General features: G+C 43.5%; 1 protein-coding gene across 9 annotated transcripts in view; it reads right to left on the reverse strand.

Moving 5' to 3' along the window:
- Positions 1-24,401, reverse strand: part of ARHGEF11 (Rho guanine nucleotide exchange factor 11) — a 96,682-nt gene extending 72,281 nt beyond the window's left edge. For 8 of the 9 annotated variants that reach the window (XM_031436035.2, XM_031436032.2, XM_031436039.2 and 5 more), the window contains exon 1: positions 22,855-24,400. In XM_031436035.2, coding sequence (XP_031291895.1) covers positions 22,855-22,886 — 32 coding nt within the window. In that variant the 5' untranslated portion in view covers positions 22,887-24,400. Of the gene's footprint in view, positions 1-22,854 lie in introns of all 9 variants that reach the window. The other variant, XM_031436036.2, reaches the window with a different exon arrangement.
- Positions 24,402-26,048: the final 1,647 nt, after the last annotated feature.

Raw genomic sequence — 26,048 nt, forward strand, 5'->3', positions numbered from 1 at the left:
TTTTCTTCTTCACTTTCCTATTTCTACTTGTGAGCTCCTCAATCAGCATTCACACACATCTCGACTCTTCTTTCTCTCTAACCACACAGCCAATTAAACAGTAAATGCTGTCAATTTGATACAAACATTTGTATGTCTCAATTTTTTCCCTCTACTTCAGGACTTAGAAGAGACTGAATGGCACGGGGTTAAGACCGCAGACTCTAGAGCCGTGCCCGTCCCACTGGTTACCAGCTGCGTGACCTTAACTCTCTACACCTCATTATCTTCAGTGTGAAATGGGGACACTAACAGTATCTAACTCGCCGGGCTGATAGGAGGATTATAGGAGTTAGTATGTGCAAACTGCTTAGAACTGTGACTGGTACATAGCAAACACCGTGTTAGTTTTTATTAACCTCTCTTCACTCCCCTGACTGGGTCAGTGATGTTTACTCTGGGCCCCTGGCTCACAGTGCATATCCCCATCACTGCCTCACCGTGCACTGAAGTTACCTGAGGCAGGGACCGCCTTATCTGTTCTTACAGCCTGGAGGTCTGCTGTCACACATGTACTCTAGCACTCTGTAATGTGTAGGGCATGTCTGTTAGTGATCATAAGGTCACAGAGGGCCTTAACACATGCAGCACAGGTAGATACAGCTCAGCTCTTCTTACCCCTGAAAGAGGAAGAAGCATTAGGATGGAAAACTGGCCACCAGATTCTTAGCACACTGGTCCAATGGGCTTGTTTCCCACGGTGAGCTGCATATACTCACTCACTGGGTCAAGAATGTTTACTCAATTGTTACCATGTGCCAGTCACTTTCTTATGTTGGTCCTTGCCCTCTGGGAATTCTCAATTCAGGAAAGTGAGAGACTCCTTTTGCAACAGGGTGATGGGAAGAGTGAGGTCATGACTACCGAGGTTTCAGACAAGTGACTGTGGATAACTCTAAGTCTTCAGTCACTAATGAAACAACAAAGGAAAAGTCTCAGATCAGGTTCTTAGAGTTGGGTCAGTAGCAAATATGTTTGTCACGGCCACGACCAACCTAGCCGCTCACACATAAGGCCTACGCCACACGGGCTTGTGTGGGCTGAATGGGGTCATGTGCCCACAGCACCTGTTACAGGCCTGGTACATGGCTGATAAACAGTCAGTGAAATGTAGCTACTTCTAAGATTGCTGTTTTAAGCTATTCCTCTACGATAGCAAGCAAGATTCCTCACCTCTAAAAGGAAGTGATGCTCTAGATTAGTGTTTCTTAAATTATACTATTTTACAAACCAATAAAATACTAAACTCTCTACTAAAAAAAAAAAAAAAAAAAAGCACCTACAATCACTTACTCTCTGGTGGCCTGGAGAAATCTCCTGATCTGTAAAATGGGAATGATCCTACGTTATTTAGAGGAACACCAAGCATGACAACTAGGCTAAAGAGAAATTATACCAATACACACACGTTAATGTCTATTTAGCACCTCCCACTCACCAGATTCTGGGAAATATGCTGAGGCTACAAAGTCAGACGCATGCTTTCCCCTCAACGTACATGACAGGAGAAATGTAAAGACCTCAGGCTGGATATGAGAATAAAAAAATAACAGGCTATGTGTTAAAGTGCTTTATAAAAAACAGAACAAAACTGCAGAAATGGGGACAATAATACTGAACTCATAGGGTTCTTAAGAGAACAGCCATATAATTTAGAATTAAGAATAACATGATATCAAATATCTCTGTTCCCATTGCTCTTGGCCTCTGGTCAGTGAGATTTAAGGCTAGAAGCAAAGGCTGTTGCCGTATCATGTAAGATTTTTTAAAAGTTAGGAAAGAGAAAAAGAAGTAGAGATAAAGACATAGTCCTTTCAGACTCTCAGTAATAATAAAGTAAATACAGTTGTACCTCAGTATCTGTGGAGGATTAATTCCAAGACCTCCCACCCACCTTCCCCCGCAGATACTAAAATCCACAGATGCTCACGCCCCTGATATCATGTTTGCATATAACCCCCAACATCCTCCCATATACTTTAAATCATCTTTACATTACTTATAATACCTAATACAATGTATATGCCATGTAAATAGTTGCTGGTGCACAGCAAATTCAAGTTTTGCTTTTTGGAACTTCCTGGAATTTTTATTTTCTCTGAATATTTTTGATCTGCGGATGGTTGAATCCATGGATACAAAACCGATGGATACAGGGGGCCGACTGCAATGAACACTCAGGATGGGGAGGATAGAGAATTTCTCTGAATGGTGTAGTGCAAACACTTTCCAATCAATAATCCCTGAGTGTTCCTTTGTCGATCACACCCATCCAGGGCAGCAGGGCCTGCAGAGATCATTTCATTCTCTCCCCTCACCCTGCCCCTCAGCTCCCAACGTACTCTGCATCGTACCTATTACAGCACTTACTGTACTTACTGTTAAATTAAAATTGCTTGTTTATATGTCTGTCTCTTCCGTTAGTCACTAGATAGTGACTGACACACAGTGGATACTAAATGTTCACTGAATGAATAAAGGGATGGGTAGAAGGATTTAATAGTCTTCTTTCTTTTTGTTTTTAAAGAGTTCCTAGTGAGGGAGAATCCAACATCTGCTGCACATGTCTAGCAAAAGTTCTAAAATCCTGAAGTTTCTCCAAAACTCAAAAAATACACAGATTGGAAATGAAGAGGTAAAACTCATTATTTACAATCAGCATGACAGACTCAGGCACTCTAATTCTAAAACCTTAGAGAATTACCAAAAAAGCTATGAGAACCATTAAGTGTGCTTAGCAAGGTAGAAGAATACAAGGTAAATATTCAAAAATTAATTGTATCTACACATACTGATAAAAAATTACTGAAAATCAGTATTTAAAAACTACCATTTAAAACATCATCAAAATATGAAATATTTAGGGATAAATCTGACAGAAGATGTGTAAGACCTGTACAGTAAAAACTAAAAAAACTGCTTAAAGAAATTAAAGACTTAAATAAATGGAGAAACATACAGTGTTCATAGATCAGAAGACTGTGTATTATTAAGGTATCAACTCTCTCCAAACTGATCCATGGATTCAACACAATCTCAACTGTAACCCCAAAAGGTATTTTTGTAAAAATTTACAAACTGATTTTAAAATTTATATGAAAATGAAAAGGACCTAGAATAAATAAACCAATTCTGAAAACAAAAGAACAACGCTAGAAAACTTGCATTATTTGATTTCAAGACTTATAAAGTTACAATAACCAAATCAGTATGTCACTGGCACAGATAAATGGAACAAAGTAGAGTCCAGACCACATATATATGATCAACTGATTTTCAGCAAAAGTACCAATGCAATTCAATGAGGAAAGAATTCTCTTTTCAATAAATGGTGTTAGGACAACTGGACATCCCATTAAACCAAAATAGACAAATACTCTCAATCCTTCACACCCTATACAAGAAGTGACTATACATAAGGTACAGATCTAATGTAAGAGCTAGAACCATAAAACTAGGAGAAAACATAGGAGAAAAATCCTACTTTGAATTTGGCAAAGATTTATTTAATAAATACAAAGAGTGCAGACTATAAAAGAAAAAATGATTTATTGGATTTCATCAAAATTAAGAACTTTCGCTCTTCAAAAGACACTGTGTTTTACTGCATGCAAATTTGAAACAAGTTTTAAAAGACATTGTTACAAAAATGAAAAGGCACCTCACTGGGAGAAAATAGTTGCAAAAATAATCTGACAGAGAAATTGTATCTGGAATACACAAAGAACGCTTATAATTTAATAACTGAGTTAATACTAAGCAATTATGCCCAATTAAAAAATGGACAAAAGACCTGAACAAATACTTCAACAAAGGGGACGTGCTCATGGCAAACAGGCACAGAAAAAATGTTCAGCATCATGAGTCATCAGGGATATGCAAATTAAAGCCACAATAAGATTTACTACACACACACTAATATGGTTAAAATTAAAAAGACTGACCATACCAAGTGTTGGCCAAAATGTAGAACAACTGGAAGTTTATTACATTGTTCGTGGGGATGTAAAATTGTAAACCCACTTTGGAAAACAATTTGGCAATTTCTTATAATGTTAAACATACACTTTACCATATGACCCAGCCATTCCTCTCCTAGGGTTTACCTAAGAAAAATGAAAACATGTGTCCACACAAAGACTTGTACATAAATGTTCATAGCAGCTTCATTTGTGGTAGCCCAAATGTCCACCAACAGGAGAATGGATATACACATTATCCATAAAATGGAATACAACTCAGCAATAAAAAAAGAATGACACTGATACATACAACATGGATTAACCTCAAATAATTGTGCTGAGTGAAAGAAGTCAGACAAGAAAAAAGGACATAGGGTTTAATTCCACTTACACAGAATTATAAAAATGTGAAATGGTCTCAGTGATGGAAAGGAAGTCCCCAAGGACAGTTTCCTGGGGATGGGAAAGAAGAGAAGAGAGAGGGAGAGATTGCAAAGGGCATGAGGAAACTTTTTGGGGTGATGGGTATGTTCCTTATCTTGATTGAGGGGATAGTGTCACAGATGTACACAATGTCAAAGTGCATCAAATTATATACTTTAAATGTATATACACTGATTGTAGATCAAATATACCATAATAAAACTATTAAAAGAAAAAAATGCATTACGGGGAAAAATATTCTGGGTCCACACTACTAACTAAACATTGCCCTTCTCAATTACAGAGATGCAGGCAGACTCTTTTAACTAGTAACACAAGTCTGTCCCAAGACATTCTGTTTATTAGCAAGGGCAGAGTGCTGCTAGATCATAAAACAAGGCAAAGGCTTTGGATTTAAACAGGAGAAAATCACAACGTGGACATATATTCTTGCATTCTGTCTGTCTGCACATACAAATGATTATTTAATTAATTAATTCACAGGCAAGTGCCAGATACCTACATTAATGGAGAGGCGGCACAAATAATCAGCAAAAACATATAATCCAAAAAACATTTTCATTTGCCTTTATAATTTAAAAAAATCTGGGGGGTTAGGTTTATTTATTTATTTTTAGAGGAGGTGCTGGGGATTGAACCCAGGACCTCATGCATGCTGAGTATGAGCTCTACCACTTGAGCTATACCCTCTCCCCAGGTTTATAATTTAATATGTGGTTTTGTTTTGTAGAACATATATTCTTAGGGATGGTGGGCTTTGACTAACATTAAAATAAATGTTTTTCCCCCATATTTTAAACTACAGCAGGAGCTAAGGAGTTCACAGACAGCAAGGATAAATTACAATGCTGACATGGATAAAGCAATTGAGTTTACATGTAGACAATGAGAATTCAAAAGCATTCATACATATCCACCAATGTTATACACTTACAGGTAAATGTCTGCCCATGTGCTTCCCAATCACTCTCCAGAGCTGTCCCAAAGAGCTTTTCTGGGTCTCTAAATGCTATACCTCAATGTGAAATGTGTTATAGCTGGCCTATGCACACCTAAGAAAAGGTGGAAAAAGTCAAAGATTTAATGCCGAGATTCTGTCAGTAAATTCTCAGCAATTACAGTCTCTGATGAACCAGCTGCTATTTAGGAAGGAGCCAGAGAGACAGGTGTGATGGGGTGCACAGTTCAGGTAGAAGTGAGCTGTTCAAGAGAAGGACACTGGGATTTCAGGCCAGTAGAATACTCTGTTCTCAGATGCCTTCAGGTGAGCATTATAGAGATGCATCCTTTCAATCCTAAAGCCATTATTAAGTATTGATTTGGGCACAGCAAATGCTGAGCACTAAAAAAAGAAAGAAGAATCACATGTATGTCCTTTCTCTGTAATGCTCCTCATTCAAAAAAGAGACAGTGACAATGGCACATTTAAAATCAAATTAATAACCATAAAGGATATAAATTTCATTATCATTCAAAATGCATCTAATATTAAGTCTTGATTGTGTGGCCATGTTATGAGAGTTTTAAATCTCAGCAATAATAATAGGATTTCAAAAAAGGAAAACAACCCAAATAAATGAAACCAACTGTTGGTTATCTATGCTAAAAAGAGGCACAAAGTGAAGCAGTGGAAATAACATTAGACTAAATTCAAAAGTCGTGCATTTCTGTTCTAGTCCTGACACTGCGCAGTCACCAGCCAACTGCTTAATTTATGCTTGTTTTTCATGAGAACCCTAATCTCATAGCGTTGTTCTAAAGATTAAATAAGACTATATGCACAAAAATTATCACCAAAATACTAGTGTACTGAATCCAGCAACATGTAAAAAGGATTATATACCATGACCAAGTGGGATTTACTGCCCGAATGCAAGATTGGTTTAACCTAAGACCTTTCTCGAAAGAAGATATACAATGACCAAGAAGCACATGAAAAGATGCTCAACATCACTTGTCATTAAGGAAATGCAAATCAAAACAATGAGATACTACTTTACACCCACTTTAATAAAAAACACAAATAAAGACAAGAGTTGGAGAGGTTGTGGAGAAATAGAAACCCTCATAGATTGCTGGTAGGAATGTAAAACGGTGCAGCCACTTTGGAAAACAGTTTGGCAGCTCCTCAAAACGCTAAACACAGAGCTATCATATGATCTGGTCATTCTCCTGTAAGGTATATACCCTAGAGAGCTGCAAACAGGGACTCAAACATACACCTGTACGCCAATGTTAACAGCAGTATTATTCATAAATTGGCAAAATGTAGAATCAACCCAAGTGTCCATCAGCAGATGAACAGATAAACAGAAGATGGTACAAAATAGAATATTATTCAGACATAAACAGGAATAAGTCTGATACATGCTACAACATAGATGAAATATGAAAATATACTAAGTGAAATAAGCCAGACACAAAAGAACAAATACTGTATGATTCCATTTGTCTAGCACGTCCAGAATAGGCAAATCTACAGAGACAGAAAGTAGATTAGTGGTTGCTTGAGGCTGTGGGAGAGGGGAATGGCAAGTGACTGCTCATGGTATGAAGTTTCTTTCTGGGGTGATGAAAATGTCTGAAATTAGACTGGTGATGGCTGCACACCTCAAGGGTGAATTTTATGGCATGTGAATTATATTTCAATAAAGCTGCTACAAAAAATATGTATGTGAAAACACTCAAACTGTAAAACTGCAAAGTAATGCACAAACACAAGGGATGATTACGATACAAATAAACGGCTGTGGACTGTGAAGTCATGAAGGTTTGACAAAGTAGCAATTAAATCAGCCAATTCACTAATCCTCAAAAATCTTGTCTGCAGGTATGGGAGATGCCCAGCCTGCTATGTATTTTACACCTAATATATTAATATGTAGACTTTAGGGTACATTTCTAACAATTCCCCTTTCATCTCTGATCAATAAAGATATATTAAAGATAAGATATACGGGGGAATGGAACAAAACCCCATGGAAACCTATCCTGTTCCCAAGTTTAAGACATCTGTAGGGGTAGGAGAGTGGACAATGGGGGATGACTGCTAATCGGTACGGGTTTCCCTTTGGGGAGATGAAATGTTTGGGAACTAGATGGAGGTGATGGTTTTACAATGCTGCGAATGGACTTAATGCCACTGAACTGCACATTTTAAATAGTTAATTTTATATTCTGTGAATTTTGCCTCAATTAAAAAATAAAAGCACAGTGTGTTTTGTTAAGGGGGAAAAAGATGCCTGTACCCGTGCCATAGTAAAAACAGAGATTTAGCTCAGTAATTACGCCCATCATCTCCTGCCTAGATTACTGCAATAGTTTAACAGTCCTTCCTGCTTTTCTCTCGGACTCCTAGTCTATTCTTAATACCAGAGAAACTCTTTTAAAAGCTGTGTCAGATATGTCACTTCTCTGGCATCTTGAGTGACTATTCCTTTATTAATTTCATATTTTTGAATACATATCGCAGGTTAAGTATCTGCTTATGAATATTAAATACCCATAACCTCAAGCACAGGGCTGGCATATCAACTGTGGATCAATAAACCTTTCTTGTTGAAGTCAATTAATTGCCAAACAAGACCTGAAAGTAAAATCAGAGAGCAGGAGACTGCTTCTCTCTCCCAAGCTGACATAACCGCCCCGGGTGTGGGCTGTGGCGCCTTCAGGCTACCCTTCCAATAGAACCCTATGCTACTTAAAGGCTCTTAGGTCTTTTGCAGGTGCCTTCCCAACAAGCCTTTAGGTTCCCTAAAGTCAGGGACCACTTTTCTCCATTATCTTCCCCAAGGCATCCAGAAGAGAGAGGAGCACATACTACAGTGCAGGAGTAGATGCAGGTAGAGACAGTGGGAGCCAGAAGCGACAGGGGATAAGTCGGTAGAGAGGGAGGAAGTACCTCAGATTCCAGTAGGATTCACGCTGCCAGCTAGTTCTCTCATCCTTCCCTCCTCGCTGCCCCCGCTCCATGCCTTCCTGAAGCTGTGGGTTCCTAGCCTCTGAGTCGCTAATCCTTCTGCCTCAGCCAATTTATTTTCTAATCTCATAGCTTTCATAGAAAAGGCTCTTCATGAGATTGATGATGACAGACAGGGTGGCCACGCAGATGAGCCGGCTCCCCTGATAATTACCACCAGGGAGGGAAGGCACCCCATTCATGGGAAAGACGGAGAAGCTAAGTTGTATCAGAAGCAGGGTGATTCCAAAAGCTGCAAAGAGCTATCAAAACAATGTGTTCTGGGGGAACCCAGCTCCAGGGAGGGAGAGGAGGAAAGAGAAGCTAAGTCAACTGAAGAGAGATGCCGCCCTCCTCATGCCCTAGGCTCTTCCTCACAAGTATACAGTAAGGTTAAAGCCCAACCACAGACGGAAAGTGCTTGAGGAGTAAAAGCACTGTGTAAATGCCTGGTACTGCCAAGATTATTGTATTAAGTGGTTCTTATTCTTTGCCTGGTTTGTGTCCTACTTCTTCCAACAGCACCCTAATAAAACTCCCCAAGCATTTGATCACCAAGGCAGGAAATGAAATGAAGCTGACTCTCACGGAAGGGCCCCTGATGACATAAGTATCAATTTGGAGGCAGTGGCAGGTCACCAGCAGGGTCAGATGCAGAGAGAGCATCAGTTCTGCATCTGACTGAACTCTTCTCAGCTGGAGACAAGAGAACTCGGAAGGTTCTTTTCTCTACCTTCTCTAGCTACGCTCCCATCCTTTTGCTCATTCTGTGCTTCCTACCCTATTGAGCATTATTTCTCAGACCGGAACACGCATGCGCGCGCGCGCACGTTCCCCAGTTGGGAATGTCCTTTTCCAAAGTAACCAAGCTCACAGGGCTCCCAAACAACTCAATCTCTGGTGTAAAGACTCAAAGTGGCAGAGGCAACACCATAGGAGGAAAACAAAGCTCAGAGCCCCAGATCACTGGATGACTGTTACAGAAAAGGCAGGGTGAGAAAGGCAGAAGATGATTTCATCCGGGTTTACCTTCTTCAGCAAAGACTAGGAGGTGGAAAGAGGTTTCTGAGATCAGTGCTGTGAGACTTCCTGGAGCTCTGGGTGATTAAGAATGTTAAACTGGAGCAAACCAGATGCCCTTCTCAAGCAAGGAGGGGAGCCCAGGATTTAGAGCCAGGGGACCTAGGTTCACCACAGCTGTGATTTCAAGCCTCAACTCTTGTGAGCCTCAGTCTTCTCATTTGTAAAGGAGAACAGTAATTGCAATAAGAAAAATCAGAATGACTGCTAAAGCACTTTCCAAACACACAGTGATGTGCTGGACCAATGCTAATAGTTATTGTGCATCTCCCCCATTCACCCTTACTTCCATGAGCTTTTATGGCTGGATGTAATATCATGTGAGAGAACGGAAGGGTGTAGGACTTGGGTTTCCCTAAAGTGCCAGATGGATTAGGGTTAGGGATTGGTAAATCTAAAAAATTGCTGGAACCATTACCTAAGGGAGAACCAGTCAACATTTGAACACTAGGTGATTAAACTTATTGGAAAAACCCTTATTGGCGGTTTTAGTTTACTATTTCAGGGCACTAGCTGACACTACTATTTAAAGAGTACAGAGCCTAGCTGTAGGCAGCATGGGAGTATTACAGATGAAAGAGCCACAGGAAAAGATAAGCAGGTGTCATATAAAAATCAACAGGGATCTACGTGGTGAGAGGCAAAAAAAGGGAAGAAACCTGAATCAAGGAGTTAATCAGGTAAGACTTCATTAGAAAGTAAGTTTTCAACTGGTATTTGAAGGAGAAGAGGGCCAAAAATGAACCATAAAAATCTAAGTAACTGTGGCAAGTTGAATTTTCCAAAAGCAACCGCAACAATATTTCCCAGCCTTCATGCTCTTCCAGAGCCTTGCCACTTCCCATTAGGAAGTGGAGTCCATATCCCCTCCCTGATCCTGGCCAGGCCTTTGTGACTCCCTCAACTAATAAGAGTAAGGCCAAAGTGACACAATGTGACCTCAAAGGCCAGCTCATAAAGGGTGATGCAGCTTCTGCAAATGTCTTGGGATGCTCGGCCTGGGAAACTTCAGCCACCCTGTAAGGAGTCCAGCTACCCTGACCCCACCATGTGGAAAGACAATCTGGAGATTCCCGAGAGAGAGAGAGAAGAGAGAGAGGAGAGAAAAGAGAAGAGAGAGGGGGAGCTCCCAGCTGAGTCTTCCCAACACAGAGGCTACAGTGAAGAAGCCTTTGAAACCCAGGCCAGGTCTGCCCCTGTATACCTGCACCTGCGTGAGAGATCCCAATTGAGAACAACTGCTGAGCTCAACCCCCAGAATTGTGAGCAAAATAAATAATTAGTATTATGTTAAGTCACTATTCGGGGTGGTTTGTTACACAGCAATGGATAACTTGAACAATACTGATCTGTGCAAAGCCTCAATGATCAGGACAGGTAAGTCACACCAGGAATGGAGACTTGGCTCATCCATCTGGAGACGACAAGATATGAGGTAATAATGAGATAATAATCACAGCTAGCATTTGTTGAACTCTTAACTATGTCAGGTACTTTGCTAAGCACTTCACATGCATTATTTTTACTTCATCTTTTCAAGAACTCTATGAGAGAGATACTCTTCCTTAGTTTCCAAAGGGAGAAACTGAGGCTTAGAGAGATTGAGTAATAGGAAACCCAGGTCTATTTGACACAAAAGTCTTAGTCCTAACAACTAAGCTGTACAGCAACATGGTGATGCGTAGAATCTTAAAGGAGTGACCAGAGTTCCACAGATTCAATAACATTAGAGTTGGATGGATCTCAGAGATCAAATCCAACTTTCCCATTTTATGACCAATGAAACTAGGACCTAGAGAGTTTAAGTGCCTTAGCTTAAAACTGTATCCATTTCTCAACAATAAAAAGACAAATAAAAATATGAGCAAAGGATCTGAATAGACATTTCTCTAAAGATATGCAAATTGCCAATAAGCACAAGAAAAGATGCTCAGCATCATTAGTCATTAAGGGGATGCAAATCAAAATCACGAGATACCACTTTACCCCTACTAAAATGGCTATAATCAAAAAGGCAGACAACAAAACAAGCATTGGTGAAGATGTGGAAAAACTGGATTCTCACAGTTTGCTGGTGGGAATGTAAAACAGTGCAACCACTTTAGAAAACAGCTTGGCAGTTCCTCAAAATGCTAAACACAGAGATACCATATGATCCAGCAATTCCCACCCTAAATATATAAGAAAACATATATCCATACAAAAAATTGTACACAAATGTCCATAGCAGCATTATTCATAATAGCCGAGCAATGGAAACAAACCAAATGCCCATCAACTGATGAATGGATAAACAGAAGGCAGTATATCCATACAATGGAATATTATTTGACCATAAAAAGGAATAAAGTACTGATACATGCTACAACATTAATGAACCTTGAAAAGTATCATGCTAAGTGAAAGAAGTCAGGCACAAAAGGCCACATATTGCATGATTCCATGTATAGGAGATAACCAGAAGAGGCAAACTTATAGAGACAGAAAGTAGATTCATGGTTGCCTGGGGCTGGGAGGAAGGGGCAATGCGGGGTGACTGCCAACAGGTACAAGGTTTCTTTTGGGGTGATGAAAATTTTCGAGAGTTAGATAGTACAGATGGTTGCACAACTCTGTGAATATACTAAAAACTACTGAACTGTATGCTCTAAAGTGGTGAATTTTATGGTATGTGAATTATATCTCAATAAAGCTGTTAATTAAAAAACTGTACCCATTCATTTAGTAAAACTTTATTGAGCACCCATCCGCTACACAGTCCTAGGCACCACCGGGTACACAAAGATAAGGCCCCTGAGTAGCTTACAGGTGCCGCACGGCTTAGCGGAAGAGTGCTGAGTCACTTCTGAGATTTTATTCTTGCCAATGTCACTAAACTTACCTGGCCTCAGAGTGCCACTCTTTCCCCATCATTAACCAACCAGAAGGCAGAGAGGGAGGGAGGTTCTCTTCCTCTTGGGTAGTGAATGCAAGCCTCAGGTCCTACAGGAGATCTTATAGGGAAGAGATTAAAAACTGAAGAGGCTTGATCCCTGATTTACTAATCTCTTCTCCCGGAGGGCACCTTTCACTGGTGTCAAACAAACCTGATGTCTGGCTCCCTCACAAGACTTACATGTTTTTACCACTAAGGCTGGCCAGGGGGACAGGAAAATGGAAACAGAACTAGACTAGGGCTCAGTAGGGACAGATTTTTCTTAAATCCCAATTCCATCACTCACTAGTTTACAAACCTTAGGTAAAACACTAAAGCCTCCCTGAGCAGGTTTCCCCATCTATGATATGGGGATGCAAATACTTGCCTGGATTATCTCAACGTGGTAACAGATCAAAAATGCTTTAGAAACTGCATATCGTACCACAGAAGTACAAAGGAGCACCACCATTATTGCACTCTTATCTTGGTCCTAAAACTTCCATCGTCCTTTCCCTGTCAATTGTGTCCTCCCCTCCTTTAAAAACTGACTTCTCTTGGCTCTAACCTTTCCTTTAATCCTATGTCACATCTCCCCACTCCCTCTCCCATGGCAATTATGATTCTGATGTATGCCCAAGGTTGTAACCGCTGACTTAAGGCAACCTAGTCCCACCTTGAAAAAATAAACTCACAGTTCTACTGATGGGGAGCTACATTTCTTCTCCTCTTTTTTCTGACCAAACTTCATAAAGGAGTTACATTTTTTTCTCTTCTTTCTGACCAAACTTCATAAAAGCATTGACCAGACTTTCCTCACCTCCTCTTCCCTCTTAAACCCACTGCAAACTGGCTCTTCCTCCAACCCCCCAAGGCCATGAAAATCCTCCAGTTACTAAAACCAGACACTTCTGTATCCTTTCCATCCTTTGCCTCTTGGGAGCATTTGACACCGTTGACCACTCCCTCCCTTCATTTCTGAGATTCCACACTGCCCTGGCTCCTGTTTTTCTGCCACTCCCTACCAGTCTCCTGTGTGGGATCCTCTTTCTTTGCCTCACCTTTGAATGCAGTGCCCCTCCCATTCTGTCCAAGGCGCTCCCACTCTATGCCCTGTCCCTGGACAGTCTCACACTTCCACCATCCTGTCTAGGTATCGACGACCCACAAATGTGATTGTCTATCCCAGTACCTGTATAACCAGCTGCCTGCCTGCTCAACGTCTTCCCTGGGATCTGCCACAGGCACTTCAAACTCATCATGTCCAAAAGGGACTCCTTCCCTCAATCATGCTCTTCCTCGTGGGTTCCCCCTTTTAATTGAATAGCACCACCCAGCAGCCCAGTGCCCCACACTCCCCTTTACTCCCCTCCCTCCACATAATCAACTACTTAGTTTCTAATCCTTCATTTTCCTCCATCCCATTGTCACCTCCCTAGTGGAGGCCACCCTCACCTCCTGCCCTGGTGGACTTTCTATGATGGGTTCCTGATTTGTCTTCCCTCTCCCTACTCTTTCATTCTTTCAATTTAAATAGCCACACTGCAGCCGGGGTGATCCTGTTTTTCTAAAAGCATATCTGACCATGTCACTCCCTCCTTGTCTTGCAGTGGTCCTCCACTGCCCTCAGGATAGAGTCCAAAACCCCTAACGAGGAGGATGACATGGCCCCCCGGCTCTAGCTCCTATTCTCCCGGTTCATTTAATGAATTGTGCTAAGGTCTCACTACAGACCACAGCCACTTTCGGTTTCCACCACACCATGCCCTTCCTTGCCTTCTGTCTTCTGTCCACGCTGTTGCTCCTGCCTGGACTTTCCCTCCTGCAAGCCTGGTTCTCATTTTCAGGCCTCGATTAAAGGTCACTTCCTCCAGGAAAGCTTCTCTATTGTCCCTCCCATGTACTTCGGCTACATCAAGGAAGAGTTCAGGTGCTACCACACGACTCCTACTTACCTGTGTCTCCCCCAGCAAAACCACAGGCTCCTAGAGGGCAGGGTAAGCGACTTCATGCTGAATCCTGGTGGCTGGAGGGGCAACAGCCAGTGAAGATTTGTTAAAGGGACCAATCCCCCAATTTGAGGGATCGCGTGAATATTCCTAAACCTCAGACCCTGTTCCTGTGAAGACGCTGACGCCCTAGTGGTTTTTTGCCCCCATCCCTAGGGCTCTGAGGAGAAAAGGGTCTTCGGTTTTAGCCTCATACAAGGTCCCATTCACAAAGCTATTTACTACACTCTCTCCAGCCACCTCCCCCCAGAACAACAGTGGCCTTTCTCTGCAGTAGCAGTCTCTTGGAGGGAAGCTTCTGAGGGCTGTGCTCTGGGAAATGAATGGGGCCAGCCTGGGGCAGGCAGGACAATAGCAGGGCGGGCCCCATGCCTGTCAGACCCCTGCAGGGACAGCAGCCCGGAAACCAGGCCGCCAATGGGGAAAACCCCCGAGAACTGGGAGAAGCTGAAGGCAAGCAACCCCAACAAGGCTGCTCTGTCCCTAGAAGAAATGCCAAGTGCCCAAGACCTAGCACCCAATAAGAACGAGGCAAATCCTTGGTTTCTGTTTCTGGCAGCAATGATGAGAGCTGCTTTCTTGAAATCCCTCGGGTAGGCACGGAGGGAATTAGAAATGTCAAGAATGAACTACAGTTGAAGCCAGGTAACTGCAGGTAGGAGTGTACATCATATAGAACTCAACCGGGCACTAGAAGACAATCTAGAAAAATGAAGAGACATCATTTTTGAACCCTGAGAAACAGGATGAGACACAATAACCAACGTAAAACATGCAAAGAATGGAAGAACACCAACATTTATTTCTAATAGTTCACCATGTGCGAGAGATTCTGTAGAACTTTTACATACATTATTTTATACAAACAAAAGATAATAAGAGTCCAATTGGAATATGGAGGTGCAAAAAGAATGCTGAATAATATAAACGTACTAAAGAGTTTGATGACATTAACCAGAAAAGATCTCCCTGAAGGAAATAAGACTAGCGGGAGCTGGGGAGAGAAAGAGAGCAGTCACATAAAGGTACGGCACGATGTGGGCCTCGGCAACAGGCTGGTCTGCTCGAAGCGGGATGGTGGGAGACAGTAATAAGACCTACAGTTAGTGAGATGTGGGCTGGCCTGAAGGAATGAGACACAGAGCCCAAGCTGGGGAGTCTGGGCTGGAAAGGAAAGACACCGTGGGTTTCCAGCAAAGAAGGATGGCCTTAGGACAAGATCTTTCACACCTGATTTTTAACTACTACTGTCCTGTGTCGGTTCCATATGCTCCCAGAGCGACGCCTGTCAGTCCTTAGTTGAGAATCAGCAGAGGCCTGAGCACCCAAGCACAGGTCTTCTAGTGGCAGCTGAGGAGAGTTCAGGCCAATCTGGGGTCCTTGCCAAACCAAATGCCTCAACAGCACTCACCATGTATTTGGCACTATAGGATTCACATAATGCTTTTACACAAATCACCCTGATCGCACAACACAGCTGTCAGAGGCCGAGCTGGGGCTCATAAAAAGCTCTTCTAGCTTCAAGTCCTATACTCTTTATCATTATGCTCCTAGGATGGGTTCCGCACAGATTTCCCTTTATCCCTGGAGTGTGGCCTGCTGAGTGGGAGGGGTATGATTAATTAATCAGGATCTATCAAATATATGTGAATGTCCTCAAATCATGACCCAATTTCCTAAGGGATCTCCCTTTAAAAGACTGCAGTGAAGAACTCTAATAAAACTATTTGGTAGAAATGGCCTAACCTAAGGGCCTTAGCAAGGTTTAAGTATCACTTGATATGCTGTGTTCAGTAAACTGCGGGGTACCAATGGGAGACGAACTGACTTTTAATGATGGTTCTTTTCTCTCTAGCAACAGAACTACCCCTCCAGTGGGCCAGTCTCCAAAACTCGGGAAGCAAACCTGATTCAGCCTTAACATACATACCTTGCTGATCTTCCTTCCAAAATGTCTTTCAAATCCTGACCCTCTTCTTTGTTCCCACATCATCTTTTTCTCTCTTCCCATCTACATATTAATATCAGAATTCTTTCTTTAAACACTCCTTTTACCATCATATATTAACACAAATCTCACTGGTTCCCTTTTGCCTACTACATCCAGTCTGAACATATTTATCCCCCCACCCTCTCACCATACGCACTCTGACCACCTAATTTCCCTCTGGTCTACGAAGACCACCCCATGCTTGGTCTGTCCCAGAACCTGTGCTGATGTTCCCCTTGTAGGAAATGGCCTCCTCTCTTTCTTTGACCCAAATAATTTCTAACTACCCCTCCCCTGGCTATTCTCACTAGCCCCAACTTTCTACTCTTCTCTGAATGTACCTTTTTGGCATACATCAAGATTCAGCTATAATGAACTATTTTTTTTTTTATTGTTTTGTGTTGTTTCATTAATTACATTTCCCAACAAGAATGTAAGCTCCACATTCTTGCAAATTATCTACTAGACCACTAAGAACTGAGCTGCGCATGCAGCTATTTGATAAATATTTGCCATCCAACCGACTGATTGCAAGAGCCACAGATCACGGTTCATCATCTGGAAGGTTGCCAGATTGGTCCAGTTCCATCTATGATCTGATGCCAGGCCATGACCGGTGACTTAGATCCCATCGCACCATTTTATGGTAGCTTTAAACGCTGGAGGAGAAAGTGCTGGCAATCAAGACTGAAGGCACTTCACTCTAACTTTTCAAAGCCCCTTTCTCACACATTTATGTCTTATTTTGCTATTCTTTAGAACGGGGAGAATCATGAAGAAGTCAATAAAGATGATGGAGCGATACTAGTGACTTTAGGATAAAGTAAAAGACTCTAAGATACACTTAACGTGTAGAAAAGGAAAGTTTGGTATGCAAAAGAATTTCCAACTATTCAATTCACGGAACCACAAGGGATTCCTGAAAATGGAAGTCCCTCAACTGTCATAACCAGCTCCAGAGATGCCCTATTTGGAGTCGAGAGGACAGGGAAGATGATCCCCTAAGACTTAAGACTTCTGTGATTTTTCCCTGAAAACTGTCCAATTGTTTTGGTCCCACAAATCTAGGTGTTCCTCCAGGCCTTGAATACACCTTCCAAATCCTACTCCAATTCAGCTGGGGGCCACAGATTTCCCAGTCCCTCCCCAGGCTTCCACATCCCTGCACTTCTTCCACTTTCCTCTCCCAGTTCATCAGACAGCTCTGTCCCCCAGCTATTTCAAAGTTTCGTTTTTACTGGTTTTCAGGAAGGCAGATAGGATTCCTGAAAAAAGTCCTGGCTCACTGAAAGAAAGGACATAGGCATCGTGTTTTCAGAGGCTCAAAGAACGTAACAGCTAGGAGGAATCAAATCTTAGAGGTTAGCTACCCTAATTCACACATTTATTTACTCAGATGCTGGTGTTCTTCCTTCAGAACTGCAAACCTCCTCTCGCAGGAGAACTAACACAATTTTTAATAAAGCAATGATTACTTTTTTCTTTTGAGACCAGAATCTGCAAAGCCTTTAGTCCTGCTTCCCCACTCTTGGGGCAAAGGAGTGACCTTGGATGCCACTAGCAGGTCTATGCTTGGGTCTCTTCCCAATCTAGTGATTAAGAAAAGAAGGAAGAACGCACAGTCCGTGGGGGTGAAGTGTTTCCAAGCCATGTGATAAATCTTGAAAGTAAGTTTTTAAAATAACAAACCAGTAACATGGATTTTTGAAGGCAGTATCACTATGAAGATGTGAAGCAGATGCAATCAATATAGCTTAAAATCATTCCTCTTATGTTTTATGGAATGTCAGTGTTAACAAAGCCCTTTCACATACAGCAGAATCCCAGGTCTTTAAAGCAGTAAGGGACCCTATCCAAAAGTTTCCAAACTCTATTCCATGGAGGTTATGAGCTTCCAGAACTCCTTTGTCTTTATATTAATTTGGGGATTAGCCATGTGCCCTTCACAGAATCTTCTTTATTTCTGATGAACTCATATTGTCATTTTAACTTTTCACATATTTTGTCTACTCTCCTACATGGAATGACAGGGACTCTGACAGTATTCTGACTATTAAAAAAAAAAAGGTGAAATAGATTTGTTAATCAAAGGGTGCTCTTTCAGAAATGTTTCTGAGTGTCTGAAGGTAAGCTTAGCCTAATATTCCATCTGCGAATCTACTGCCATCCCTTCTCTTCCGCCCAGAGAGCACAAGGGCACGTTGTGGAGAAGACTCAGCCTTTCAGGGGACTTACTATTTGTAGCTCTGGATCCCTGTCACTGTTCTGGGAGGCCAACCTTCTAAACTACGTAGAAACTCAGCTGAATGTCTGGGGATTTCTTGGTCTCAGGCTCAGTAAGGACCTGAAGCGGGATGGGGACCTGAGGTGGGAAGAGTTCTGGGGGTCCCCACCCCCTCCTCAGACAAGCCCAGTCCCCTCAGCCAAGGCTACCAGCTTCTCATCTCTACAGACTTTCCCCTCCACGTGAAGGCTCTCTCCTAGGACAGGCCTATCTACTGTCTCCCGCTCTCCTCTGCCTCTTCCTGCCGCTTCCTCCATACATCTCATGTGAGATTCTGCCTCTTCTAGAAAAAAAGGCTACAGACTGGGGAAAAGTTACATTCAGTCTCAGATCCCTGATAAGGAACAGTTGCTGGGTCCGGGTTTATTTTGAATTAGGAGAGTCATATGCTTCTAAAACAAGGAACAGCCAGAGATCATAAAACAAACCCTTTCTGTCCCCATCTAAGGAAGCCAAGGTAGCTCAAGCCCCTCCCACTCACCAAAATTCCTGGGAAGGAGCTTCCATAATCATCCTTTTCCCATATTCTAGTATTATCACCCAACCCTGACCACTGGAAAAGTATTCCTTCTTTCTAACCCCTGCACTTCTGCAACAAAAAAGCCCGTTCACTCTGGTTAAATTCTTCAAAGCAATGGAAAGATCTTTTAGTCACTCGTGATTTGTTTTGGGCTAGTTCAGAAAGCAGTGCATGAAGCTAAATCAAATCCATGAGTTTATCATCTAAAATTTATACAGACTTTTACAATTTAAAAAGCAATTTGAAATATTTTATCTTATTGGATTTGCTCCTTTCAACGGCACTGTGAGAAAGATGCAATAAATGTTATAATCCTCAAATGACATATTATGTGACAATGTCTGTGAACCAGAAAGCATTTCATATAAATGAGCTACTGCTTTACATATGAGGAAACCACAGCAGGCATGTGATTTGCCCAAGGTCACATAGTTAAGGGGAATGCCAGGGATCAAACCAAGAACTTTCGGCTTAAATCTAGTACTTCTCCATCTGCTTTGGTCCTCACATGAGTTTTCTCTAACTCTGCCCAGAGAAAAGCTATTTTGTGGATGCAAACTCCTAACCCATCTGGCCATCTCAAAAATATTTGCCATGGGGAACTAGGCAAATGGATATAGATGGCTTAGCAAGACTCATTATCATTCCTATAAATGTAATTCAGTATCATTATCTCTGCTTGCCATATCAAACTCATTTTTAGAAACTTTTGAGAAGAACATACATTAACAGGCAACAAATCGTCCATGGACAAAGACCGAAGGGAACACAGCTACAATTTAAGCCCATCTTCCAGTAACAACAGATTAATACTACAAGATAAAGATTAGTTGCAAATACTACATGTTTCTTTGGACCCAGGAGTCACTCCCCAAGAGGGGACTGAAGACTGCTGAATAAATATCCCAAAGTCTTCTATACTTTAAGCCACAATCCCTTTCCATAGACATGGCCCTCCATCGTGTTGCTTATCTCCAAGAAAATACGCATCACCCAGGAAGCCTTCTTTAATCGACCTTGCTTTGACTACATTTGAAATTAACAAATGTAAAGAAAATCTGAAATGGAAGAATTTATATGTGCTGACATGTTCATTCATTCCAACACCAATTTGTCAAATATTCAGCACTCACTCCATGCAAGGCACTAAGCTAAGCACGCAGGATATAACTGAGCAAACCCAACCCAGCCCCTGCCTCTACAGAGCTCCTGGTCCAGTGTTGCTTCTACGTGGTCTTCAGGAGTCTTACACCTTTCCTAGCTTCCCAAGTAGTCTGCATGCTCTTTGTAAGCCAGAAGCGTATACTTAAATTTTCTAAAACACTCTCGGAGCTCAGCACCTTACACTAGGCTCTCTGCAAAGCAAATGGATAAACTAAAAGAGAATCCCTGACTCCATCCATAATCTGAGGCACTTCCTGTCACTCCATTCCTCTACTATAGTGTAAAATTGTGGATTATTTCAAATCCACATGGTCTTGAACCTGAGATGTCAAAGGTCCCATAGAATGAAGCTAACTGGAGATACTTTGAAGGGGTCCCAGGCCCCGGAACTGACCCTCTAACAGGGGAGAGAATCGGGGTGGGGGTAGAGGTGAGGAGTGCGCTCACTCTGCAAAGTTGCATCATCCCACAGAAGAAGAGGGTCCTTTAACCACAGAAATTACAGGTGCGAGCCCCAAGACAGTTAAAAAGAAGAGTGCAAGGGAATGCTGAAGAGCATCGTACCTTCCTCCCAGAAGGAGAGAATGAAACAGTGCCCCCCATCCAATTCCACAGGTCCAGTACACAAACCCACTTAGACAGGGTGGGGCAACAAAAAGAGCAGAGCCATGGCTTCAGAATCAGAAGACCTGTGTTGGGGTCCAGATTCTGCCACTAGTCAGGGAGGATGGCCTTGGGCTAGCAGGTCTCCTCTCTAAGCCTCAATTACCCCTTCTGTAAAATGGGAATAATAACCCCTGATATGTCTGCCTCATGGAAATACTGTGAGGCTCAAGTGAGATATGTTCCTATGAACGCACTCTGAAAAATGAACCATGCTGTACAAATCCTGAGAAGACTGAGGACATGCAAACTCCCAGAGGAGCATCTCACACCAGCCCAGAACCCTTATCGCCTTGTTCTTGCACCACCCAACACCTGGGCCTCCATCTTCTCGCACCCCTGAATTCCAAGAAATAGTTCACCCTCAAATCTCCAAAAGGCAAGTGCACAAATTCCCAAATTCCAAGAGGATGAAAAGAGAAGAAGGGCAGCCGTGTAACCATTTCAGCTCCTTGCCTTGACAAGCCTCAGTTCTTCCTTTAGAAGAGTCAAACCAAAGAGCAGCCAACAAAAAGGGGAAGGGGTGGAGGTTTCAACCCGCCACAAACACTTTCTGTCCTTTGTGGCCGTCTGCCTTCTCTCCACTGCCAAGTCAGGTCCCCGTCTGGGGACTGCTGAACTAATCTAAATGGGATTCGGAGGCAATAGAGAGATTAGTGTTTGGGAGAGAGAGAGATTATATGCATTTTAGGCCACATTCCACAGCCTAAAAGAAATTATTATTAGCATGGAAAATCAAAGGTTAACTGGACAAGGAGAAAGCAATTGCTCCCTTGCAAATATTCCTCCCTATCTCTCCAGTTAATTTTTTCCCCAGGTCCATCCATTTAGGAAGTATGCAGCACCTACAAAACAACCCTCTCTCAAGATTCTCAAGGAGAAAGGGCTGAGGAGGAGAAGGGGAGGAAAGGAAAAGGCAGACACCTTACAAAGTTGTAAACTGCAGTGTTGCAGGAGATGAGGAGGCTGGGCAGACTCTTCGGGGTGGGGGGTGGGGGATGGGAGGGACATCCTGTGCTCAGACTCTAAGGGCCACTGCCTCTGCTCATCAGGCCTAAGAGCCCAAAACAACTCCTTCCAGCTCTAGGCAGAGGCAAGGCCCATTTTGCAGAGTCAAGCTTATTAAAAACGGCTTGTAAGATTAAACCTAGAGCATCAGCTTGTTGGCAGATTTCAATTTAAACCCTAAGCTTGGAGAGGAAGAAATTCTAGTGTGACCTATGCATTTGAGGGCCATTAGCAGCCACTGGTAAAAATCCAGACCTGTATGGGTACAAAGGGTGTTTCTGTCCCATCATTCAGGCCAAGAACATCCTCCTCATTCTAGAAATGGGATCCACGCCATCACCAAGCCCCACCATTCCACAACAACCAGCCCCGTGGAGGCCCACGCCCCTGCCAGGGCCCTTCCCCCAGCAGCTCCAACACCTAAAGCCAGTACCAATCCACCCTTGGGGGCTCACGTGACCAGGCTTGTGCCCGCCTCCCACCCCTAGGCTGGCAAGTTAGGGACTCAAATTCAGCCTCTGGCCTGGCAAAAGTCAAAGGCAGCTGGAAGCATTTCCCCCTTTCCCCACTGCTGGCACCAGTGTCTACTGCTTATATTTTAAAAACACTGAATCAGAGGATCGGTTCTGAACATGGACACACACAGAGGGAACATAAACACACATGCCCAGACAGTCCCCAAAGACCAATGCTTCTACCCTACCAGATTCCAGAGCCCAGTCAGCCCCTTCTTCTGCATCCTTTTATCAAAATGCAACACCTTCCCTCCCAGTCTTTCCTTAAGTAAGTGTTGAAAGACCACATTATTAGCAAACCTACCTGTCTATGCTCTGGGGTAACCTTACACTCATGGTTTCTCAGTGTCTCCACGGTTCCAGAATCCTGTAGTCTTGATGTCTTGATCAGGACTGAATTGCTTGCAATTTTTAAGAAAGGTAAGAGGAGGGCCTCCCAACTTGAAGGTTGAATCCTTTTTCCTCCAGCTCTCAGGATCCTGGTAACTGAAGCTCCATTCTACTTCTACCAGTTAACATGGTCTCCTTTCTTAGCCCCCCTTTCCCCTCCCCTCTCTTAGAAAAAAAAAAAAAAAAGAGAGAGAAAAAACTATGACCTTCTTAGAAACCAAAAACCCAACCACAAATCTCTTCAAGGTTAGCGCTATGGGCTTAAAAAAAATGAATCAGAAAGAATGTGCCTTCAAAATATCAGTCTCAACTGCAAAATACAGATAAAAACCATCCTTTTAATCCAGTTTTCCCAGCTGTCCTTCTGTTGGCAAGAGAGCCTCAAGCTCCAAAGGGGGGAAAATAATTCTCTGGTCTCCAATGCTTAAAACGACAACAGATATATTGAGGGACCAAAAAAAAAAAAAGAGGAATAAATCCAAATTGGCACTTGGAAAAAAATCTTTCAGCTGATTTAAACAGTTAAAAAAAAATAAATAGAACCATACAATAGTATGTACACAACTGCACTCCTTCCAAGTCCAGTGCAACCCTGGGAACCAAAATTACGAATTTCCTTTAAAAAAAAAAAGCTTTTACATTAAAGGTTTTGAAATTTTTAAATGAGCCAATTGCACCAAAAAAGAAAAAAAAAATCAAAGAACACCTGAAATGCAATGCTTTTTACCTTTAAAATGGTAGCAATACCACAAACCAGAGAAAAATCTCTGAAAATATTCTCTCCTTTTCCTTTAAACTTGCAGGTTTCTCCACCTACCCCAGCCTGATTCCCAGCCTAGGTTCGGCCTTTTTCTGAAAGACAATTTCCTGAGTTAGTTCTGTTTTGCTTCTCCACATCCAGGCTCCGAAAATTTCTCTTGCCTCAGCCTCCATGAAACGGAGATTTCGCTTCCTCCCGTTCCCCCAGCTCTCCCTCTAGCCTGGCCAGAAAATCTGCTCCCTTATTATTAATAGTTTGGATTATTATTGTGGATTTGAGTTCGGGGTGGGATATTCCTCCACACCAGCCTCCCGGACAATCCGATCGCCTGGCTTCTCTCTCTCGGCCTTTTTCCTCCCTTTCCGCCCCTCGCCTAATCTCGCAGGCAGGAGCCCACCGAGCCTCGCGCAGGAGCGCCGACGGCCTCCAGCTCCCGGCCCCGCTCGCCCGCTCGCCCCACGCCCGACCGCCGCGCTCCGGCCTCGGTGGCCGCGGGGGTCCAGGCTCCGGCGCAGGCAGGGAAGGCGGCGGCGGCAGGCCGGCACGGGCGGGCGTCCGGCTCCCGGCGTCGCGGCCGCGCTCGCCTCCTTCCGGGCCCCTTCCCCCCCGGCTCGCCGCTCGCTCGGGCGCAGGCCCGGCCGGCCGCCCCCTCCCCGCGCTGCCCTCCCTCCTCCTCCTCTTCCTTCTTCCCCGCGAGCCTTTCTCCTTCCCTCGCTCCGGCGGGGGCGGGGCCGCAGGCTCCTCCTCCTCCCGGCGCTGCCCGCCGGCCTTTCCCCTCACGCCGCGGCCGGGGGGCGGGGGCGGGAAGCCGACCGCCTTTCCCTTCCTCGGGTCCCGCGGCCGCGGCTCCCGCCCCGCCGGCCTCTTTCCAGGCCTCCCTGCGCGCTCTATCCCGCCGCGACCCCTCGCCGCCGCTCCTCGGCCGGTCCCCTCCGCGGCCCCACAGTCCCGGCTCGGCCTCTCGGTGCGGCCTAGTCGGTCCCGGGTTTAACCGGATCCCCGGCTTTTCCCGGCCTGGCCCGCCGGCGACCCCGGCCCGGACCACGCGAGGCACCGCGCGCCGCCTCCGCCGCCGTCACCACCACTGCCGCCTTCTCGCCGTTTTCCCTTGGGTGCCCTTCCCTCTTTTACTGCCCTGCGCTCAAGACCCAACCTTTGTTTCTTCCCCCCTTCACCCCCTGCTGCGGTGCCCAGCGCCCCCAGACCCCCGCCCCACGTGTGCCGGTTTTTGCGTTCACCATCATCACCCCTGCTTTCCCACCGCCACTGCTCACCCTCGCTCCACCTTTTTTCTCATTTTTCAAAAATTTGTCGCGGGTGCCAGGAGCCCTTTCAACAGTTTCCTCCCGTTTCTGTGGCCCTCCTCACGAACATTGGGGGAAGAGACCCTTCTCCTCTCCCCCTTTGGTTGTTTTGGGCATCTTAATACTAGGCTGTGTAAGGTGTTTTTGAACTCGATGGAAAAGCCTTTCAAGGACAGCTCTATTTTCATAACCCCCCTCTCACAGAATCACAGTTTCTAAGTCTTTCCAAGTAATATGACATTAGTCAGAAGGTCCCAAGCGTTATGGTTAAAAATAATTAAGATAAAAGGAACCTTTTCATTAGGACTGGGAAGTGAACTTCGTCTTCTCGCCTAGGTAAAAGCTTTTGTAAAATGTCCTGCGGGCAGTAGTGTGTTTGCATATTTCTCTCCCTTCCACACCACCTTGATTGTTCTTGGGGAAAATACTTGTATATGTATGTTTACCCACACACATCCCTAAGCAGTCATAGAGGAAGCTGAGTGACCCCAGGAGTGTTAGAAGGGATGAGTTTGCAAATAGCAGGAGGAAAAATAAACTAATAAGCATCCGCTGAGGACTCAGAATGAACCAGGAGCTTCCTCTGAATTATACCAGGTAACAGTTGGTAAATAAAGACCTTCCACCCCATCTCTACCAACCCCTAGGCCAGAACCCCCAAAGACAAGTGGTCTGTGGGGAATCTGAGGCACCACAGTTCAAATTGTTACTGACCTTGTTGTTTACTTCCTTCCTATACTACCTACAAAAAATGATGTTCTCAAAAGTGGACACTTCCTCTGTGGTGATAGACCAGTGGTCACCAAACATTTTTCCTCTCATTCTTTCTCAATCCGTGTAATATTTTTAAACAGTTATTTACATGTATTTTATTACATACTATATAAGACATGCCCTAGTGTAGAAATATAAAAAGACTGAGATAAAGATGAAGTACATGTTAAAATCATACTTTTTAGTGAAAGTTAATGGCTGTCATAACTGGAAAAGATACTTGTCAAAGAGGTAGGTTCAAGCAGCAGGAGTGCATCCTTGGTTGTACTT

The sequence above is a fragment of the Camelus dromedarius genome, chromosome 23 (assembly GCF_036321535.1).
Source record: "Camelus dromedarius isolate mCamDro1 chromosome 23, mCamDro1.pat, whole genome shotgun sequence".
Lineage (NCBI taxonomy): Eukaryota > Metazoa > Chordata > Mammalia > Artiodactyla > Camelidae > Camelus > Camelus dromedarius.